At 39.3% G+C, this 22,491-nt stretch overlaps 1 protein-coding gene across 1 annotated transcript in view; it reads right to left on the bottom strand.

Annotated features, from left to right (window-relative positions):
• Positions 1-22,491, bottom strand: part of MPP7 (membrane protein, palmitoylated 7 (MAGUK p55 subfamily member 7)) — a 238,906-nt gene that overhangs the window by 144,009 nt on the left and 72,406 nt on the right. Inside the window, exon 7 of the mRNA XM_011949216.1 lies at positions 3,561-3,679. Within this exon, the coding sequence (XP_011804606.1) occupies positions 3,561-3,679 (119 nt within the window). The remainder of the gene's footprint in view (positions 1-3,560; positions 3,680-22,491) is intronic.

Genomic DNA, 22,491 nt, shown 5'->3' with positions numbered 1-22,491 from the left:
GAGGGAGGGAGGGAGGGAGGAAGGAAAGAAAGTATTTAAGCAAGTTTTTATGCCATATCTTGTTTTAAAATGAACTTAAACCAGATTACAAAAACACACACAAACTAAGAAAAAAATAAAATGTATAATAAGTAAAGAGATCTCAATAGGAAAAAAGAACCCACAAGAATAGAAACTAAATCTAGAAATGAGGTTGAGATACAAAATATATGGTCCTGGATATTTGTAAGAGATGGGTCCTGGATGAACCATTCCCTAGTTCATGTGAATTCTGATATCCTTCTATTCCCACCCTCATAAACAATGTATTTCCATCCCACAGATAATGTGTATTTGTCAGTTTTCACGCTGCTGATAAAGACATACCTGAGACTGGGTAATTTACAAAGAAAAAGAGGTTTAACGGACTCACAGTTCCATGCGGCTGGGGAAGCCTCACAATCACGGCAGAGGCAAAAGGCACATATTACATCGTGGTAGGCAAGAGAAGATGAAAGCCAAGCAAAAGGGGTTTCCCCTTATAGAACCATCAGACCTTGTGAGACTTACTCACTACCATGAGAAGAGTATGAGGGAAACCACCCCCACGATTCAATTATCTCCCGTGGGATCCCTCCCACAACACATATAAATTAAGGGAGCTACAATTCAAGATGAGATTTGGGTGGGGACACTGCTAAACCGTATCAATATGAGACTTCCCAGGCATTCTCTCAGTATCATCTTCCCCTGATACTTCTAAAGCCTCATGCTCACCGTTTTTATTGTTCTTCACCTTTTCTATTTAGGAGTTTTTCTTTTCAAAAGCATCCTCAGCTAACACCCTAGAGGATCGCCATATTTCCTTTTTAGTGACAAGCTCACAGCCTACATACACCTGCCCTGTAGCCCGATACCCCAAGGTGGCAGAACCTGTCACAGAGACTGTATTACCCAAACTTCCTCTTTATAAGTATATTTTTCCCTAGTCCAAAGAGGTGTATGTATTTAAAATTGTGTTTTGATTTACAGCCTGCCCCCAAACTTTTTTTTAAGAGACAGGGTCTCTGTTATCCAGACTAGAGCACAGTAGTGTGATCTCAGCTCACTGCAGCCTTGACTTCCCAGGCTCATGCGATCCTCCCACATCGGCCTCTTGAGTGGCTAGGACTGCAGTCATACCACACTATGCCTGGCTAATTTTTATTTTTTTTATATTTTAATTTTTTTTAGAGAGAGGGTCTTGCTATGCTGCCCAGGCTGGTCTTGAACTCGTGGCCTGGGATTACAGTTGTGAACCACTGCACTCAGCCCATTTAAACACATACACACACACACGATAACAACTATGAAAATTCTATACTAGAATAAAATCAAGTTTTGTGTTCACTCAGTTCTAAATCACATCCTAACAGCTTCAACTGCAGGCAGAAGAGCATAAAACCAAAGCAATTTTGATTCACTCTACCACAAATCTTTTCAAACGAATTTCTTCAGCTCTACCAAGATCTACGTACAAAAGCTGAAGCCTTCTATTCCTTCAAGCTTAAATAGACACGCTTGGAATACAGCTAAGCGGTTTGTTCCAGCTGTTTAAATCTCCAGTCCCAGGAGCCTGCCTCCTGAAAGTATTGTAGACTTTACATACTTGAAAACGAATAGAATGGGTCAGTCAAAGGACACACTTGAGGTCTGTGTCTGAAAAAGTTGGGGGTGGGAGGAACTATTAAGACATTGAGAATGTACTAGAGGTATGTAATAAAACTAATTTTGAAAATACATTTTATAGCAATTACTGGAAAACATTTAGAATAGTACATGTGTTATTGTGCTATCTAAATACTAGCAACATGAGCTTATTTGCTCCACTGTTTTTATGAAATCAGATATCAATACCCTCCGCTATGCTTTCTAACCACTTAGTATTGACATATACTTTGAAAAACAGCCTCAGCTTAAAACTCAAGCCAGTGTAACTAAGAATTTGTTTTATGCATTAGTTTCATTCTTTTAATAGAAATAACAACCATCTCTGTAGTTCCTTTTTGATCCTTAGCATGCTATGATAATTAACTTTTTCCTCAATACTTAATAATGCCTACTTAAATTTGCCTAACCCCATTCATTATATAACTACCAAAAAACTCAGATCTTCGCTATTTTATTTGAAACTCACAAACAACCTTGTAAACAGATAGTATGACTTTAATTTTACAGGTAAGGAAACTGAGATAGTAGCTATGTTGTAAATACATACAAAGGAATATGCATCCATTGTTTGGAGGCATGCCTATTTAATGATTAAAGGATGATGATGCCATCTCAAATTTATTTTATTCCTTCTATCAAAAGGTCAACTCAATCTAAATAAACCCATAGCTATCCAACTTCCATACATTCAACATAAAAATATTTGTATGATTGTATTACCAAGTCACAAACGTCATCAGTCATAATCCCAAGACCATGCCTAATAAACCCCCAGAGGGCAACTATCAGAGCACAAGGATGCCTTGGAAATTACATTGTTATGAAAAAATAAAGAAATGAACAAATAAACGTAGTCTTTAAATGTGCTGCCAGGGAAATGCCACATACCAACACTTCCATTTCTTAACAATTGTCACTGCTGGAAGTACACAAATTGCAGTAAATTCGACAAGAAAAAATATATAGGAATCCTGTTCTGTAAAGCAATTGCAGCTCAGAAGCTGCTCATTTTCGAACACTCTGTATCAATTAAAAGCCTCTTATCATGACAGGCAACCATAACAAATTTAGCTGAATTTAAAAATATAGGTCCGGTTATCATTGAGGCGCTGGTTTCTACCTCCTCACAAACTCCAGAAAGACTCTAAATTTCCTTCAGTTTGAGTTAGATGAGAGAAAATGCAATTCATATTTCCAGAAGCACAAGTGGCATATTTTCCAGTAAGCTTCTTGTTCTCATTTTACTATTTTAGGAGTTCTGATCACTCCCAATGTTGCTGTATGGCCAGACCCGATTTCTGCTGGCTGATCATTTTCATGGCATGATGCTTTACTAAAACTGTCTCCAAAAACTGTTTTTACTCACATTCGGCTTCAGTGTATTTATATACAAAATACCACTTCAGTGGAGTGCTGCCAATAAAAGAAACAGCTTACTAGAATTTCAGTTGACTTTGTTAAAGGAAATTATTTTAAATTAATGTGGCTACTGAACTGCTGCCATCCTTGACCTCAGAAAATAGATTCCTTCTAATTTTTGCTGTGAACATTTATTTAAGTTAAATTCCAGCTCATGAATGTTGACCGTAAAGGAGTCTAAACCTTCCTGCTACTATTTCATATTCTTTCTCTAAACAAGGGGGTGACCACATGGTTGCTACATTAGTATACAGAGCCAGCTCACCACCATTAAGTGAAATCATCTATGTATTTTTGGTAGAATCTTTAACAACTTCCACGCCCATCGGTGAATGGAACAAGGCTGTTTTGTTTTCAGAGAGCAACAATTTGATCTCTGGTTTACTTGGTGGTACCCCAAATATTTTTCCATATGCTTTTCGCAAAGAGAATCTGACATCAGCACGGTTTACCTTTACCAATGAATGCAGGCTTTTTTCACCAAACATATCCCAGAGGAAGGTCAGGTCTTCCTGGCTATCCACATGTGGCTGCAGCTGGGCTGGCAGAGCAGCCAACAGCTCATACAGACCTATAAAATGAAAATAAAACACAAAGTGTAATCTTAGAGTGATCTCATTAATTTTGCCTAAGGTGTGTGTAAATGACAGCTGGAACATACCGATTTTACTGGATTTGTATTCCGGGCCATCAAGCTAAACACTTCTCCGAAGAACCAAAGGGGAATTTTCTGGTTTTTGAATTCCAAAGCAGTGGTATGTATTAACAGACTCGTTTTTACCTCTCACAGTTGTCAACATTCTACAGCCATCCAAGTTTACATAACCCGAGACAGAAAATGTGTACAGGTTTTCAGAAAAAGAAGAAAACGCATACATTCCTTTCCTTAATCATTATTACATTTCCCTCAATCTAAGCCAAAGAGTGAAATGAGTCATGAATAGGAAAAACTTCCTTAGAAGAACAGAAAATTGATAGGGTGGCCCATTAAAGGGGTTTTGTAGTGTCCAGATAGTTCCTAATAACATATAGTTTCAAAAATGCTTGCATTATCTAACATCCAAAAGAAAGTCCTACAAAGTACGGGAAAAGAAATCATACGTGGTTCTGCATTACTATAGTCAACTATTTAAAAAAAAAAAAAAGCTACGTAAAACTTGGTTTACAATTGGGAGATGTACAGTTTATGTAATACCCTCTGAAAGAGTTAAAGTAACAGATGCGGCTTACTCATGGAGTCCTCACTAGACACTTCCTAGGGGCAGACAGTAGTGCAGTGTTCCACGGTAGCGTGCTACATAAACCATCCATCTCCATCACAGCCCGTAACACTCCTGTCCAAGAAATGTTGCAACAGTGCCTGCCCGAGACTCTTTAGGGAGGTGACCTGGCAGGAGTCAATATCAACTCATAGCACATGTTTCATTTTCCAGTGGGATTACATGAGGTAAAAAGGACAAAATTCCTTTTATTTCTTGTCTGCTGTCTACAAAAACACCAAGACCTCCTGGGACCTACAACACATGGGACTGTTGTTATTTTTGGTCTGAATAAGTGCTGCTGTTCATCATGGGGACAGTTTTACAAGAGATTTAACTAGCAAGGAATAGTAAATTACGGGCTGATGATTCGTATATCTATTATCTTCCTGAAGCATGCTGATTCTGCTTATCAGCGATAACTCACAACCAAAGGCATTAGGTACCACGTTGCAAGTTAAGATACGTAACTTGGGAGATCTGATTAAATTTAAACATTCCTGGGGCCTTATTTGGCAAAAAATAAATAAAAATAAAAATAAAAATCTAAAACACTCTTAAAAAAAAAAAACCTTCTCTCAATTACATTCTGAAGTATTCTTGGTGTTTTACATCTATTCCCTTAAGATTCTGGCATTCTGCCTACAACAGCTGTTATTTACAATTTAGTAAAATTATTTGTAAGGTATCTCAACCTAACTCAATCTGTAATAATACAGGTCTCATTATACATATGAAAGTAATCAACAATGGCCAAGATCAGTGGTTAAGGTTGGAAGTCAAAATGTGAAATTATGTAAAGAGAGAGTGGAATTTCATTATTTTATTATTGATTTGAGGAGCTGTAAAAATAATTACCTATTCCTTGGTAATGTGACTTACACTTTAAGGAGACTAATTCAACTGTGATATAATTTACATGATAAAAGTTGTCAGGAGGATTAAATGACTCAATACCTTAGAACAGTCCCTGTCACATAAGAAGTACTCAATATGTTTCATATGAAACTCGGTAATTTTCAGTCATTGTCATTATTAATTATTACCGTTATTAATCATATAGTTACTGAAAAAGCAAAAGTGTGGATCAAACAGAGCTAGATTCAAACTCAAAGTCTATACTTAGAGCATTTCACATAATTTAACCGAGCCTTGTTTCCCTCACGTGTTTAAAAAGAAATAGTAACCTATAAGTGTGGTAAAATTGCATAGCATGGCCAGGCACAATGGCTCACGCCTATAATCCCAGCACCTTGGAAGGCCGAGGCAGGTGGATGACTTAAGGTCAGGAGTTCAAGACCAGCCTGGCCAACATGGTGAAACCCCATCTCTACCAAAAATATAAAAAGTAGCCCAGCGTGGTGGCGCACGCCTGTAATTCCAGCTACTCAGGAGGCTGCGGCAGGAGAATCACTTGAACCCCGGAGGTGGAGGTTGGAGTGAGCTAAGACCATACCATTGGACTCCAGCTTGAGCAACAGAGTGAAACTCCATCTCAAAAAAAAAAAAAAATTGCATTGCACTAAATACGCAAACACACAGAGACACACACAAATGAGCGCATATAAAACGTGAAATCTGAATAAGATCAAAGTATTGTACCAATGACAATTTCCTAGTTGCAAGACTCTATTATAATTATGCAAGATGCTACCATCGGAAGAAAGTGGGTGAGGGGTACATGGGATCATAACACGAATCTACAATTATCTCAAAATAAAATGCTAATACAAAAAAAAATGACAAACACGGTTGTTGTAAGAATTTGATAGAGCAATGCATATGGCAGCATTTAGCCCTGTGGCTGGCACAGAGTAGGCACTCCTTTGCTTAACATGTCTTCTTCTAGAATGAAAATGTCATTTCAATTCAATGGTTCAAAGTCAAAACAATAGCTTAGCTATATAGTGCAATTGGATACAATACCATACTCAGAAATAAAACCACACTAGTCTTTTACATATGGAAAGTGTTAACTTTACCCAAGTACTGCTTACATTTTGTGGGAATAAGCCATATTTAAGTTTTTATAAAAAATAATTTTTCTGTTAGCAGAAGCTCATAAACCAGAGTTTTCTGGTTTTTACTAGTTTTATGCAATCCTAACTAATATCCCACCATAGTTTGGCACTCTAGCGACAAGAGCTGTCCCTTTCCTTCAACTACCACATCTGGTAACCATGACCACAGCAAGAAAAGACAGGATAGTGCCAACCAGAAATTAAAGGCATGATAAAAGGAGCTACCAGGCCAGAGCTGTGCGCAGTCTCCATGAAGGTAAGTAACACAGACAACTACTTCCACTCAAATGAATTATATGGGCCTTAGAAACCGTCTCTGGCCATGCATAAAATGGGGCCTGTGTTTTAACATGTTTTTTAAAATACTCCTATAGTCAGTTCCTAAAGTTCTAATGGTGAAGAATTTTGTGAAATCCAAATGGTTTGGGTCATGGAGATTCAAAGGGCAAATGATGAGAGTTTAGATAGCAGGAGATATTTTTTAAGAATTTACCTAAATCTACTTGGTCTCTGGGCAACAACTGAGACAATGAGATACCTTACACTCTTTAGTCATTCAAACTCATTGATTCCGGTAAACACTTATGGTAGCCATGAATGAAACACTCCTCAAGGCTCTAAAGATTTAAGAAAAATCAGTCACGGTGCCTGTCCTCAGGAGTTTGCAGTGCAGCAGACAAGCATAGACAGGTCTATTAGTAAGTCCAGGACAAGGTTTGAGTGTTGTGGCAATGGCAAGGGAAGTAGTCAATTCCTGCAAATGAGGAAGAAGACATCAGGAAAGTCTTCAGAAAAGAAGTAAACACTTGAGTTAGGTCTTTGCTATGGTTTGAATGTGTCCCCTAAAAAGCATGTATCGGAAACTTAAACCCCAATGCAAGAGTGTTGGGAGGTGGAGGCCTATGAGAGGTTATTAGGCCACGAGGGGTATGCCCTCATGGATAGATTAATGCCATTATTGTAATACTGGGCTCATTATCTTGAGAATGGGTTCGTTATATGAAGGTGAGTCAGTCTTCTACTCCATCTCTTTGCCCTTCTGCCATGGATGACGCCGCAAGAAGGCCCTCATCAGATGCTGGTTCCTTGATCTCGGACTTCCCAGCCTCCAGAACTGTGAGCCAATAAAATTCTGATCATTACAAATTGCCTAGTCTGTGGTATTCTGTTATAGCAGTACAAAACTGACTAAGACCCTCTTTAAAGGCAAAGTTCCTAAGAATCAACATTTACTGAGTTCTTATATTCAGAGTACTATGCTTGTCACTGGAGATACAACTTATAGAACATACAACTCTCTGCCCCCAGAAGTCTTATCATCTTAGATGACACAGAATATGCCCCAACATAAAGCAATCCTATACATAAGGCTCTCCTATTTGCCCAAGAAAAGATCCAAAACACATTTTCTTCCAAATAAATATATGAACATTTAGTGTGACAATGAAATACATATCTAATTATTAACATCTGTTTATGTCTAATTAATAATTCAAATATCTAATTGGTTTTTACAGATGTTGATAAAATGCTCGTGCCTGATTCTAAAATTTAAATTGCAGTTTAGTTAGGAACACATACCTTAAATTACCTATGAGGTAAAATATATTAATTTAGATATTTAGTTTGGGCCCTACTTGCATATTTCATGAAACTGTTTTATTTATTTACAATAATTTTATAAATAATTTAAATTTCAGAGTTAAAATATATCATTTTCATTTCTAAATAAGCTGCTTAAGATGTAGTATATTTTTGATTATTTGTGAGATAGTGTCATGGGAAATCTACATAAAACTGATCAGTTTTTTATTTGTTCTATAACTGTATAGTTTTTATCTCTACAACAGAACCACTAAGCTACTCTTTAAGTATCTTTAACATTTGCAAATGTGAGGTCACAACCTTCCCCTAAGGAATAATAATTAAATCTGGCTTAAACTTCTTTGCAACCTTTTTTTCTCCCATTGTCTTGATGAATAGTGTCCTTTTTTAAAAAACAATTTTGTCAGGTGGCCTCTAAAACTATACCCCAAAATTTTGAATTTAGGTTATATGAGAACAATGTGCCTTTTCCATTCAACATATTTTTGCGTAAGTGAAATAACAGAAAGTTACCTACCTATAGGAGATGTTGTAAGAACTTGAATATAAAGCAGCTCTCTCTTCTCTGAGAATTTTAAGGAGGAAAAAAATCTCACCTTATATTTGGGTACATGCAATAGATACTGTCAAACACACAGGTGAAGCATTTCAATAAAATTATTTCATAAACTTTTCCAGTAGATAAAAAGCAATATTTTTTAATTTGCATATTTTGTAACTGAAAAAAAAAGCACCACAGCAAAACTAAAATATGTCAAGGGTCAGTTGATTGATAAGTACAAGAACTGTAATAATTTAAAGATGAGAGCAATCAATGCAGGTCAGAAAAGGTTATATTGGGGGCTGGGTGCAGTGGCTCACTCCTCTCAGCACTTTGGGAGGCCAAGGCAGACGGACTGCTTGAGTTAGAGACCAACCTGGGCAACATAGTGAGATCCTGTCTATATAAAAAATTTAAGAAATTAGCCAGGCATGGTGGTGCACACTTGTAGTCCAGACATTCAGGAGGCTGAGGCAGGAGAATTACTTGAGCCCAGGAGGTAAAGGCTGCAGTTAACTATAATCACACCACTTTACTCCAGCCTGGGCATGACAGTGAGACCCCATCTCAAAAAAAAAAAAAATATATATATATATGATAAAGAAAAGAAAGAAAAAGAAAAGGCTATACTGGAACTTGCAGGACTTGAGCTAGGATCTGAAAAAGGAAAACAGAACCTGGAAGGGTACATTCTAGGTTAGAGAACACCCAAGGTGGAAAGGCAGTTATAATCACATAAATCTATAGATTTTTAAGTGCACTAAATTTCCATAAAACTGAAGAAAACACTAGTGATTAATCAAACCCTAATTTCTGCCTTCTATGTTTGCATCAGTGATGGTCCAACCTGGAGACAGGAGCTCTGCAGTAATTTGAACAGAGAAGCTTAATATAAATAATTATTACCTATAACAGGGGCTTACTGTAAAGTCAGAAAGAACTCTAAATACCACCTAGGACTGAAGGAGATTTTTTCCTGTTATCCAAGGAGAAAACAACCTTGGAAGAGGACTCCCTCCCCAAGGCTAAGGCTCAGAGCTCACAGGAGAATGTGTGCTTGCAGCTCACAAGATGGTTGGGCTCCTTGGGCCAAAGCTTCTCCACTATCACTGGGCAGGCAAGAAACACCCATCTCCAGGATGCAAGTGGACAAAAAACTGTGCCTGGGACTAGCAAGCAGCAAATACTTCTCCAGTATACAGATGGTTTGAGGCTGGCAGGCAGGAAACCATTTTTAGTCCTGGCGTAGCAGGACTAAAAAGCCAGAAATATCCGGGGGGTGTATAAAACAGTGACAGGAACTGTCAAGCAAACAACCCCTCCAGTACACAGGCAGGGTGAGGCTAGCAAGTTGACCTCTGGGATGCCCACAAGACTCACTGGGAGTCTGTCCATGGATATGTCACTAAAACTCAGAGGATAAGTACTATTGGATACTCCCACAAATGCTATTAGAAATCCTATGAAAGGAGGAAGAAAAAGCAAATAAGAAAACACAAGAATAAGGAAGAGAGGCGTCCTCCTCCTCTTGCATTGCCCCATCCAGTGCCCTCTTCTGACAAAACTTAACATCAGGCCAGCAGCAAAAGAGAAATACTTGAAGGGCCTAGCTCTATCTTCATAGAGCAGGCAAGGAAGTATGAATTTGGAGCTAAGAGACAACAAAATGATAACTGGCTCAATCTTCTATATAGAGATTTATGTGTGTACATATGAGGCTGATAGAGTTTAGCCATGTGTCCCCTCTAAGTCTCATGTTGAACTGCAATCTCAAATTGGGACCTGGTGGAAGGTGACTGGATCATGGGGGTGTATCCCTCACGGCTTGGGGCTGTCCTCAAGACAGTGAGTGAGTTGCAGTGAGATCTGTTTAAAAGTGTGTGGCAGCTCCCCCCACTCATTTCCTTTGCCCCTATTTTCACCATGTGATATACCTGCTCCCCATTCACCTTCCACCATTACTGTAAGCTTCCTGAGGCCTCCTCAGAAGCAGATGCCAGCTCCATGCTTCCTGTACAGCCTGCAGAACCATGAGCCAATTATACTTCTTTTCTTTATAAATCGCCCAGTTGCAAGTATTCCTCTAGAGCAATGCAAAGTACGACCTAACATGGAGGCCGAGGCAGGAAGATGGCTTGAGGCCAGGATTCTGGGACAAGCCTGGGCAACTTAGAACCAACACTACAAAAGAAAATTTTTAAGTTAGCTGAGCATGGTGGTGTGTGCGTCTATAGTACTAGCTACTTGGGAGGCTGAGGAGGGAGGATCCTTTGAGCCCAGGAGTTCAAGGCTGCAGTGAGCTATGATTGCACCACTGCACTCCAGCCTGAGTGACAGAATAAAATCCTATCTCAAAAAATTAAAAAAAAAAAAAAAGTAGTATTTGTGTGTCTCTTTCTAGGGGAGAGGAACATTGTCTTTCTGCTCTGTTTTCAGTGTTCCTTCTGTTATTTGGCACTGGAGATACAATGAAAAAATATTTAACTAGTGATTAGTGAAAGTAAATGTTTTTCTAATATAGATTTGAAAGGGAAATACTATTGCATCAAAGGCTTGTATTAACAATGTTTGCATGTCTTAACCATATGCTAAGCCTGACCCCAATAGCTCAGTTAGAGCACAGAGCCAAAGTTCTAAGTTCAACAAATGACAAATGAACAGTTTTGAGAGGGTTAATTTTATGTGTTAATTTGACTGGGCTAAGAGATGTCCAGATAGTTGGTAAGACATTATTTCTGGGTGTGTCTGCGAGGATGTTTCTGAAAGAGATTATCCTTTGAATTGGTAGACTCAAGAAAGAAGATCTACTCTCACCAACACAGGCAGCATCAGCCGATTTCACTGAGGGTCCAAATAGATCCAAAAGGCAGAGGAAGGGCAAATTCCCCCTCTCCCTTATTGAGCTGGGACACCCATTTTCTCCTGCCCTCACACATCAGGCTTCCTGGTTCTTGTGCTTTGATACTCACTTATACTGCAGCCCTTTCCCTTTCACCCCACAATCTTGGTTCTCACGTCTTCAGACTCAGACTGAGTTATGCCACCAGCTTTCCTGGTTCTCCAGGTTGCAGATGGCAGATCACGGGACTTCTTGACCTCCATAATCACGTGAGTGAATTCCCATAATAAATCTCCTATAAACACATACACCTATATAGTCAGTTGGTACAAAAGTAATCGTGGTTTTTACTATAACGTCAAAAACTGCAATTATGTTTGCACCAACCTAATATATATCTGTCTCTGGGTGTGTACGTATGTGTGTGTATGGATGTATATTATATTATAATATCTCCTATTGGTTTTGTTTATTTGGAGAACCCAAACACAGCTCTTTTCTGTCAAAAGAGCACTCTCTTAATTTCAACTTCCTCATAAATATATGAAACTTAGAAGGTCAAGATAGGTTGTGGTTTTCCAACATTAAGAATATATAAGGCCGGGCGTGGTGGCTCAAGCCTGTAATCCCAGCACTTTGGGAGGCCGAGACGGGCGGATCACGAGGTCAGGATATCGAGACCATCCTGGCTAACACGGTGAAACCCCGTCTCTACTAAAAAAATACAAAAATCTAGCCCGGTGAGGTGGCGGGCGCCTGTAGTCCCAGCTACTCAGGAGGCTGAGGCAGGATAATGGCGGGAACCTGGGAGGCAGAGCTTGCAGTGAGCTGAGATCCGGCCACTGCACTCCAGCCTGGGTGATAGAGCGAGACTCCGTCTCAACAAAAAAAAAAAAAAAAGAATATATAAAACCCCTAAGCATGGAAAAACAATACAAAGTACATAGTGGGCAAAAATTTTAGGAGCTAAGAAAGGTGCTTAAAATTAAAGGAACTAATTGCAAAGACACATAAAGATGTTTTGAGATTTTTAAACAGGTTACCAAAGCCTGCTCTATGGAAAGTAAATGTTGTAACCTATTCTCCCTTTCCAGGGGAATTTTATATGGCAAATTTTGGCTGTATGAAATCATAAAAAGTAATGTACTAATGAGAAGGCTTTCAGTACAATATAAATACCTCACTCCGTGAGCCAGCTCATTAAGCCATCTCATATGTAAGACCATAATCTTAATTTAACTACACTGACTTATTTATTTGATGGGATTTAAATGTGCTGTAGCTGGCTTCCCTCTAGCCACGCTATACTAAACGATAAGTACATGTGTCACTTACTTTTTGTTAAAGATAAAAACTATATGCTTTGAGATCACTGAGTTTTTTAATTGGACCTAAATAATATGCTGTGGTCATCTTCCTGAACCCATGCTACACTGCAGGCGAAATATAAGTCACTGTCTCACTGTCTTTTTTTTTTTTTTAGATGAGGTCTCACTCTGTCACTCAGGCTAGAGTGCAGTGGGCATGGTTACGCTCCCTGCAACCTTGAACCCCTGGGCTCAAGGGACTCTCTCACCTCAGCCTCCCTAGTGGCTGGGACTATAGGAGTACGCCACTGCACCTAGTATCATTGTCCTTACAGATAAAGGACTATGTGCTTTTCCCTTCTAACAACTTACAATCAGAGTATGTTCTTGGGGCTTTAGTAGCCCTGGGCAACACACTGAGACGGTATGTATTTTACATACACTTTTAGATACTTTGATGCTTTGAGCAACTTCAAGTTGTCTTGCAGTATATTTTTACCATATATATATATTTAGAGAAAGAGAGAGAGAATTACTGTATAACTAAAGTCATGTTTTCTATCAGAATATTATCTTTATATAAGATATATATAAGTAACAGGCAGGTGAGTTGACCAAGGATTGGGGAAGGTAGACAACCTGACCTATCCCATAAGGAAATGTAATCATGTAGAGTAAACAATTCACCCAAAGTTATAATTCATTAATCAGAAGATAATTACAAGCTGTCATCATCTTGAATTAATAAGATTGCATTATCTTTTAAGAGTATACAAACCACCAGAATACATCAGAACATTTTTTTTTTTTGAGACAGAGTCTCACTCTGTCGCCCAGGCTGGAGTGCAGTGGCTGGATCTCAGCTCACTGCAAGCTCCGCCTCCCAGGTTCACGCCATTCTCCTGCCTCAGCCTCCCAAGTAGCTGGGATTACAGGCGCCCGCCACCTCACCCAGCTAGTTTTTTGTATTTTTCAGTAGAGACGGGGTTTCACCGTATTAGCCAGGATGGTCTCGATCTCCTGACCTCGTGATCCACCTGTCTCAGCCTCCCAAAGTGCTGGGATTACAGGCTTGAGCCACCGCGCCCGACCCAGAATACTTTTAACTGAGGAAGACGACAGGCAAGGAGTCCCATATGACAGGAGCAGAGGGAGCAAGAGGAAGAGGGGATATAAGGAAGGAAATGGGAGCCCAGATCACACAGGGCCTGGGAGGGCAAACACCGGAAGGAGCTTCACTTTTACTTTTGAGTGAAAGAGCCCCTGCAGAGTTTTGTGTAAAGGAGTGATCAGATCTGACTTACATTACAAAACCATCAGTTAGCCAGGCGCAGTGGCTCATCTATAATCCCAGCACTATGGGAGGCTAAGGTAGGAGGATCACGTGAGCCCAGGAGATCCAGGCTGTAGTGAGCCATGATTGCACCACTGCTCTCTGGCCTGGGCAACAGAATCAGACCCTGTCTCAAAAATAATAATAATAAATGAATGAATGAATGCATCACTCTGGCTGCTGAATTGAGAAGAGACGGTAGGAAGCCAAGGGCCGAGGCAGACAACTATATGGGAAGATCAAACACAGAAATCCAGGGCAGAAGGTGAGGGTGGCTTGGGCCCATGTAGCAGCCAGGGGAAGTTGTGAGAACTACACAAGTTTAGGTGGATTTTGAAGGAAGAGCTAAATATGAATTTCTGTCTGACTGAATGAGGGATATGGAAAAAAGAATCAAACATGACTCCAAGAGTTTTTGAAGTTGCCATCACCTATAATGGGGAAGTTCAGCCTTAGACACACTGAATTTGGAATGTCGACTGGATACCAGTGGAGATGCGGTGGGCAGTTAAATATGGGGTCAGCAGTTCACCAGACTGCTCTGGGCTGAAAACTTAACCCCTGGGAATCACTGGCACATGATTTGTACTTAAAGCCCCGAGGTAAAATGAGATCCCCAGGAGCATGAGTGTAGACACAGAAGAGGAGGCAGGGACTGCGCCCTAAGGTCTCCAAAGTTAGGCGATGCAGAAGAAAGGAGGCACCAGCAGCCACTTGGAGGGCTGTAATCTCACGTCCTGGAAAGACAGTGTCAAGGAAGAATGAACCATCCACTGTGTAAATGCCAATGATAAGCAAGTACAATGAGGCCTGAGAACTAAGCGTTGGATTTAGCAGTGCGCAGGGTACTGACTACCTTTGGCAGAGTGACAATGCAGAAGACTGAATGAGGAGCACTAAAATATGGGAAGACAGAGAGGAGAGAGCAAATACAGACAACTCTTAGAAGGAGCTGGGTTTGGTTTTTTTCCTAGAGATAGGGTCTTGCTCTGCCACTGAGTCTGTAGTGCAGTGCCATGATCAGAGTTCAGTGCAGCCTTGACCTCCCAGGCTCAGGTAACCCTCCTGCCTTAACCTCCCGAGTAGCTGAGACGACAGGCATGCACCCCTACACGTGACTAATTTTTAATTTTTTTTTGTTTGTAACGACAGGGTCTCGATGTTGCCCTAGGCTGGTCTCAAACTCCTCAACTCAATCAATCCTCCCACCATAACCTTCAGAAGACTTGGTTCAACAGAGAATTGATCTTTGTATGGGTAAAGGGGGTAAAGAAGTTTTAGCTGAAGCTCTATCATTCAGTAGATGCGAAGGAACAGGGTCAAGTGCACAGGTGGATTAAATCCAAGAGGGCAGCTCCTCTATGGTCCCAGGGAGGAAGGCAGGCAGTAGATGCCCCATGAAGGGCAACTGTGGTTGAGGGAACATGTGGTAATTCCTGAAGGCTGCTTCACTATTTTCAGTAAACTAAGAAACAAGATTTCATACTGACAGTGAGGACCTGTAAGAAAGTATTTGCATTTAAAAGAGAAGGTTGGGCCGGCTGCGGTGGCTCACGCCTGTAATCCCAGCACTTTGGGAGGCCGAGGCGAGCAGATCAAGAGGTCAGGAGTTCAAGACCAGCCTGACCAACATGGTGAAACCCTGTCTCTATTAAAAATACAAAAAAAATTAGCCAGGTATGGTGGCACATGCCTGTAATCCCAGCTACTCAGGAGGCTGAAGTAGGAGAATTGCTTGAACCTGGGAGGTGGAGGCTGCAGTAAGCCCAGATCATGCCATTGCACTCCAACCTGGGCGACAGAGTGAGACTCTGTCTCAAAAAAAGAGAGAGAGAGAGACAGAGAGAGAGAAGGTTGGTCAGAGCCCTCTGGGTTTCTCAGAGGGAATGAAGGAACCCGGGAAGTCATATATTGGTATACATTGTTGGCAATACGAAAACTGAAAGCTTACATTCTCTTTGATCCTGAAATTCACTCATTCATTACTGCTCTAGATGGCCAAGAGAGGCTTCCTTAGTAGGATTCATATCTAACTGTTATCAAAGTTTAATCTGGAAGAAAAACCAAAAGGAACAGGAGATAATTACTTTCATTTTTGCCACATATATTTCTGCACTGCTTGAGATTTTACCGGATAGAAATCAGTTTTACAAATTTCCAAATTACATTTTTGTGTAATAATCTGCTGTAAACCTTGTTTTCAGCAAGATAGTTCACAACTTCTCCTCAAATTCTATTCCAGCCACAGTGAATTGTTATTTGCTGTACCCTGAAATTACAACTGTATTCAGGAAACTTTACACCAATTCACCAGATAATTAATTTCCTGATGACTGCTACTGCTGTCATGTTCCCATTCTTCAGGATCCCTGAAACTACCTGAAAGATGAAAGAAACATGATAACATGCTTATATCAAAGTTTCATTAACAGGTTTAATTTAACACACTTGCCAACATTTCAAGAGGAGTGTTTCAGGAGCTGGCAAGCTCCCAAGTCCCCTCCATGCTTCAAAATTCCTCTTGAGCCTTTCTCATCCCTACCCCACTAACACCGAGTGCTTACTATCAATGTGCCAGGCACTATGAAGGGCTAGAGATGCCTGACGATGAAATCGCCTTTGCAAAATTATAACCGAGGAAATTATGACAGTGAAAGAAATCAGACCTAACCGACTCATCTTGCTTCTAACCTTTAAGCTGCCCTTGTTTGTTCTTGGGCGTAGGCTGAACTAACTTTGGGAAGGGATTCAGTTCATGGTTTGACTCTGAAGCAAAATTGATAATAGCTTTTCCCAGAGAGACCCCCTTCTTGCCTGAGGACCAGTCTGCCTTGCAGTACTAACAAATTAGCTAGCAGATTAGAAAGTACAGTGTAGGGGTCATGCAGCCTCTGGTTCCAAGAGTGTGAACCTCCCCAAATGGCTCCTGGGGATAACATCACTATTGAAAAACCTAAGATCAGTGCTGGAGATATTTTGCAGACCCTGCACAGATCAGTTGACACCACCCAGATAGGTAATCTGGCTCAACCAGTTCTGCCATCTCACCCAAGAAGAGAAAACAGCAAGAAAACCTCACTTCAACTCCCTGATTCCATCTCCAGCCTGACCAATCAGAACTTCTCACTTCCCAAGCCCCTACCCACATTACTTTAAATTATCTTTAAAAACTCTGCTCAGGAGACTGATTTGAATAAGAATAAAACTCCAGTCTCCTGCACAGCCAGTCTGTGTGAATTACTCTTTCTCCATTGCAATTCCTCTGTCTTGATAAATCAGTTATGCCTAGGCAGTGGGCAAGGGGAACCCATTGAGTAGTTACAAAGAAGGGAGAAAAAAAAAAAAAGCAAACACAAGTTTTTTCCCCCGGTATAGGGTAGGAGCCAGATATCGGTAATCATGAAAATAAATGCAAACTCTGAAAAGTGCTATACAAGAGGAGATTGTTGCACCGGGAAAAGTATAAGAGACAGAGAGATGTGAACAACTCAGGGACAGTGTTCTTGAGGAAGCGACAATTATGCTGGGATCTGAGGGAAGCATAGACATTAATTCGGAGGTGCTGAAGTGAGGAACTGAAAGAGAACCGCACTTACAAAGGCCCTGGGGTAGCATGCTTAGACTCTAGAGCCATGCGACATAATTACAAATCCCAACTCTGCAACTGGGCATATTGGTAAACATCTCTGTGTATCCATTCTTTATTGTGTAAAACACGTACAGTTGTACTAACCTTACAGAATTGTTACAAGCGTTAAATGAGTTATTTGTAAAGCTTACAACGATGGCTTGCTTTGCTGAACAACTTAGGTAAGCATCTTTTAAATAAAAATAAATTCCAAATTAAATGTAAAAACTTATTAAGTATTCCAAGCATTAAGGAGGCAGATGGCAAAATGTAAGTTGATCCTGCTGGATGCATTAAGGGGAAAAGAAAGCTTTCACAATAGGCAATAAAGACAGGCAACAACAGACCCCACATATTGGGTACAGTGAACTGAGAGATGAGAACTTAAAAATGTGATCACACCTTCCGTCCTGCCACCGACCTTTGGCTAGGCACAGCAGCTCACGCCCAGTAAACCCAACACTTTGGGAGGCTGAGGCAGGAGGATTGCTTAAATCCAGGAGTATGGGACCAGCCTGGGCAACACAGCAAGACCCCATTTCTTAAAAAAAGAAAAAAAAAAAGGCGAATTGCCTGAGCCCAGGATTTGAGGCTGCAGTGAGCCAAGGGGGTGCCACTGCACTCCAGGTTGGGTGACACAGTGAGACCCTGTCTCAAAAAATTAAAATTAAAAAACAACTTTTAATATAAAGATAATGCAACATATATTTGCAAGAGACAACTATAATTTTGGTGGTATCAATGGTATGTATCTATTAACAATATACTGACAATATTGGCTGACATAAACTGTATGCCAATGCACATTCTATTCAAAATCCAAACTGAGACTCCACAGAACTAATCATTTGTCATTAACACTAACCAGGCTGAAATAGTTGCAGAGTCATTTTAGACAATGTTTCAAGTGATACCGAAAAATAATATTAATCCCTTTATTGAGATAATTAGAAATAATTTGCACTTTCCTCCAGACTACCAGTATTAGACATAATAAACACACACACTGGAGATGACCAGCTATGGCATACAGATGTAGGCTTACTGAAACAATTATTACTCAGAACAGACCTGCTGACAACAAATGTTCATTCAAATTATTCGATCCATCTGGATCTCTGGGTCCCTAACTCTTGAAGTGACAGCACAAAACAGTTCACTAGATATAGGGTCAATGTTGTCAGTATTAAGCATTGTTATCCCCACTTTTTTTTTTTTTTTTGGCAGAACAAAAACTTGGAAAATCCTGGTCACATTCAGAGATGGTGGCAAAAACAGTCAGCAATATAATTCATCTAAAAATATTTTTAATACTCAAAGTCTTAATTTTGAGCCTTTTAACATTAATTCTCCCAGCAATTTTCTAAAATTTCTAGATATAATTAAGATATTCATAAGAAAAATGTAGAGAACTCCTGTTTGTAGGTTCCTGTTTATAGTTTTAGTGCTTTAAAGTTTTTAATACACTTTCATCTTCCATTTCAAAGGTTATATTAATTATACAAGAAAAAGTTGATAGAATTTGCAACTCAACAAGCCTATCCTTTAGACAAGAATATAACATACTCAGAAGTCAGAAAAACTGCATCGGCCTGGGCCTGGTGGCTCACGCCTGTTAATCCCAGAACTTTGGGAGGCTGCGGTGGGTGGACTGCTTGAGCCCAGGAGCTTGAGACCAGCCTGGGCAAAATGGTGAAACCCTATCTCTGCTAAAAACACAAATATTAGCTGGGCGGTACAGTGTGTGCCTGTAATCCCAGCTACTCAGGAGGCTGAGGCACGAGAATTGCTTGAACCCAGGAGGCAGAATTTGCAGTGAGCCAAGATCCCACCACTGCACTCCAGTCAGGGTGACAGAGTGAGACTCTTGTCTCAAAAAAAAAAGAAAGAAAGAAAGAAAAGAAAAGAAAAATTGCATCAGTGAAGAACTTTTACCAAAAAAAAAAGTCACAAAAAACGGCTTTACCATTTGCTAGGAACCATTTCACAAAATCCACCTTTATTATAGAAATTATCTTCTGAATCATTAAGATGGGGCAGGGGAAGGGAAAATGAAGTAGTAAGAAAAAAGAAGCCGGGAAACATATTTTCTTCCTACAAAGATGAGAATAAAGTCCTCACGCTTTGTAAAAGAGGAAAATTACCAGGGTTGTCATGTTTGTCAAACAATAGAGAACCGTCTTTTCATCAGGAAAACTGTAAAGCAAGCATACACCAGCTGGACTACATCAAAAGCAATCAAAGGCAAGGCAAAAAATAAAACCTCCAACTTACCCAAATGCCTGTGGTTCAGAACGCCTAAAGAGAATTAGGAAGACAAAGTTTGTGAGCTCTGATTTACTAACACATATTGGGTTGATGATTCATATCTCCTCATGGAGACTTTACGCCTAAATGAAAATAACTGATCAAAGTGATGAGCAGATAACAGTTGAAAGTAGCAATGATAGCTAACTTCAGATCAGTAGGGAGGAAGCCAAAAGAGGCCTATGGAGAAGTGGCTATGGTTCAACTGAGGCAGTGTGATAAATAAAACCAGATGCTGGAAAGGAGTTGGGTGGTAGAGAGGTGGTTGAGGGTGAACTAGAATACAGAGCAAAGGCATTTAGTAGTACAGGAATGAATCTTCAGATTAAAGGATCAATATGACACTAAAACTGTTTATGTACTTGGCAAGCTGTGATCCTGCACACTTGAGTAGCAAAATCATGCGTGGAAGAAAGAAATACAGCTTTATGAGCTCCATGTTTAGTCTCAGCAACAACAGGTGAGACAGATAGGTACAAGATTGGCTAAATAATGCTAAACAGAGGCAGAAATATCTCCCTTAAAGTAAATAACTGACTTTCAAGCATATGTCAGATAGTTGCAGGACATGAAGACACTAGTAAGACCTAATAGGAGGCTTTTGAATCAAACCATCCAACCCATATTCTAGGCAATGATACTTACTGCCATGTGATCACATTGTCTCCAAACATAAGGAACCAAAATAAGAAAATCACGATTCAGGAAAGCCTAATTCAAAGCAAAAATTTACTAAATACAATAGAAGTTTCTGCTGTCCAAAACAAAACAAAATTTTAAAAAACACCAGAATTTTTTTTTTAAATAAAACAAACATGTAACTTACACCAACAGATACTTATTTTAAATACCCAGCATGATCCAGGGCCGATGAGCATCTCAATTCCTCATTTCAGAAATGTTTGAAACAAAACTAGAGAAACCAGAGAATTTCACACATTCCTTCCCTCCACCTCCATAGCACTTTTTCAAGAAATATATCTATGCCACAATCAAGGCACAAGTATCTATATCTATCGATCTAACTAGCTATATATTATAGATATTCTGGAAAATTATGACAAAGTACAGAGCATAGATCCACCTATGCAAACTATAAAGAGAACTTCGTTTAGAACAACTTGTTTCCTATAGCTTTCTCACAGCATTTGAACAAACACAAATTATTGTTTTTAAACCTAAAAAAAAAATTCAATGCTAAAATGTGACACCACATTTCAAAACAATGACATATCTAAAATGTGAAAGAATTTAAAAATACAGAAGCACAAGAAGGAAAGAAATTTTTCCAGTTCCAGAAAACTGCTTCTGTAAAAATATAATATTCTGTACAAGACAGTAGTGGTTCCTAAGAGAATAAATGGCTCAGAATTTGATGAAAGTGTTCCCGCAGTGAACAATTCACTCTGCTTGCAGATTCCAGATGCTCAACATTCCTGACATCAGAACGGAAAAATTTACTGTTAGTCTAGAGAAATTTAATATCACCATTCTTGTCATATCCCTCATAGCTTCATTATTAGTACAAGTCTGGGGAAGCCATAAACCTATGTTAAATGATAAAAAAAGATGTTCTCTGGGTTCAGTCATACTCATATAAGCAACCAAAATATCTAGAAGTCATATGGAAAAAGACTTGAGAGACAGAAAAACAAATACGTATTTACGTGTTTTTTGTCTTAGTTCTCACATTTGCATTCTGTGCAGTATGGTCAGGCATCAGACCAAAACGTTTTACTATAACCTAGGGCTAATAAACACTAAAGAACATATATCGACGCCCAGAACAACACTATAAAATTTTATTATATTAATAAAATGGGATACACCAAGCTTTAAATTTTCCACTTTGTCAAAGGTAAAATAATCAGCACTATTCAGTGCCATTCATAACAGGCTGCAATTTTTCTCATTTAAAGTATGTTTTATTTCCAAAAGTACCTATAGTACACTAAAATACTAACACAACCCTGAGAGAGGCAATCTCTTTCTCACACTTTCCCTCAACTGCAAATAACTTATTAAAGTATCAGGCAAGCTGAGTTTTTAAATATGCAAAACAATCTAAATAATTAAAGTATTGCAGCTTGCTTGATTTATACAATTGCTTTACACAATACAAACTGCTTTATACAATTATCTTAAAATCTATAAATTCAGGGTGAGTTAACAGGGGAACATGCATACAACTTTACCTAACTTTCATTTTTACATGCCATCTCTAAGCTTTAAATAGGTTCCAATTTGTAATTAACTGTCAATAGTCTGTAGGTTTGCACAAAGTATTCTCCACTATCAAAATAAATATGATGGTAGTTTGATTTTTAGCAGTATTCACCCAAAATAAAAGCCATAGAAAAATGAAAATTACTTCTAAAGCTCATAAATTATGGCCTATAACTGTCCTTTCCAAAAATCGATTACATTTACATTATATTAAAACAGTTATAGGGTTTCCTACTTGAAGTTATTGGCTATAAAAGCTAAAATGCAGTATTGACTTTATGATATTCATAGTAAGATAGGACTTATCTCAAGCATAA

This window comes from Colobus angolensis, unplaced genomic scaffold (genome assembly GCF_000951035.1).
Source record: "Colobus angolensis palliatus isolate OR3802 unplaced genomic scaffold, Cang.pa_1.0 Scaffold293, whole genome shotgun sequence".
Classification (NCBI taxonomy): Eukaryota; Metazoa; Chordata; class Mammalia; order Primates; family Cercopithecidae; genus Colobus; species Colobus angolensis.
The sequence above is the reverse complement of the archived record's forward strand: the minus strand, read 5'-3'. Positions and strand labels throughout refer to the sequence as shown.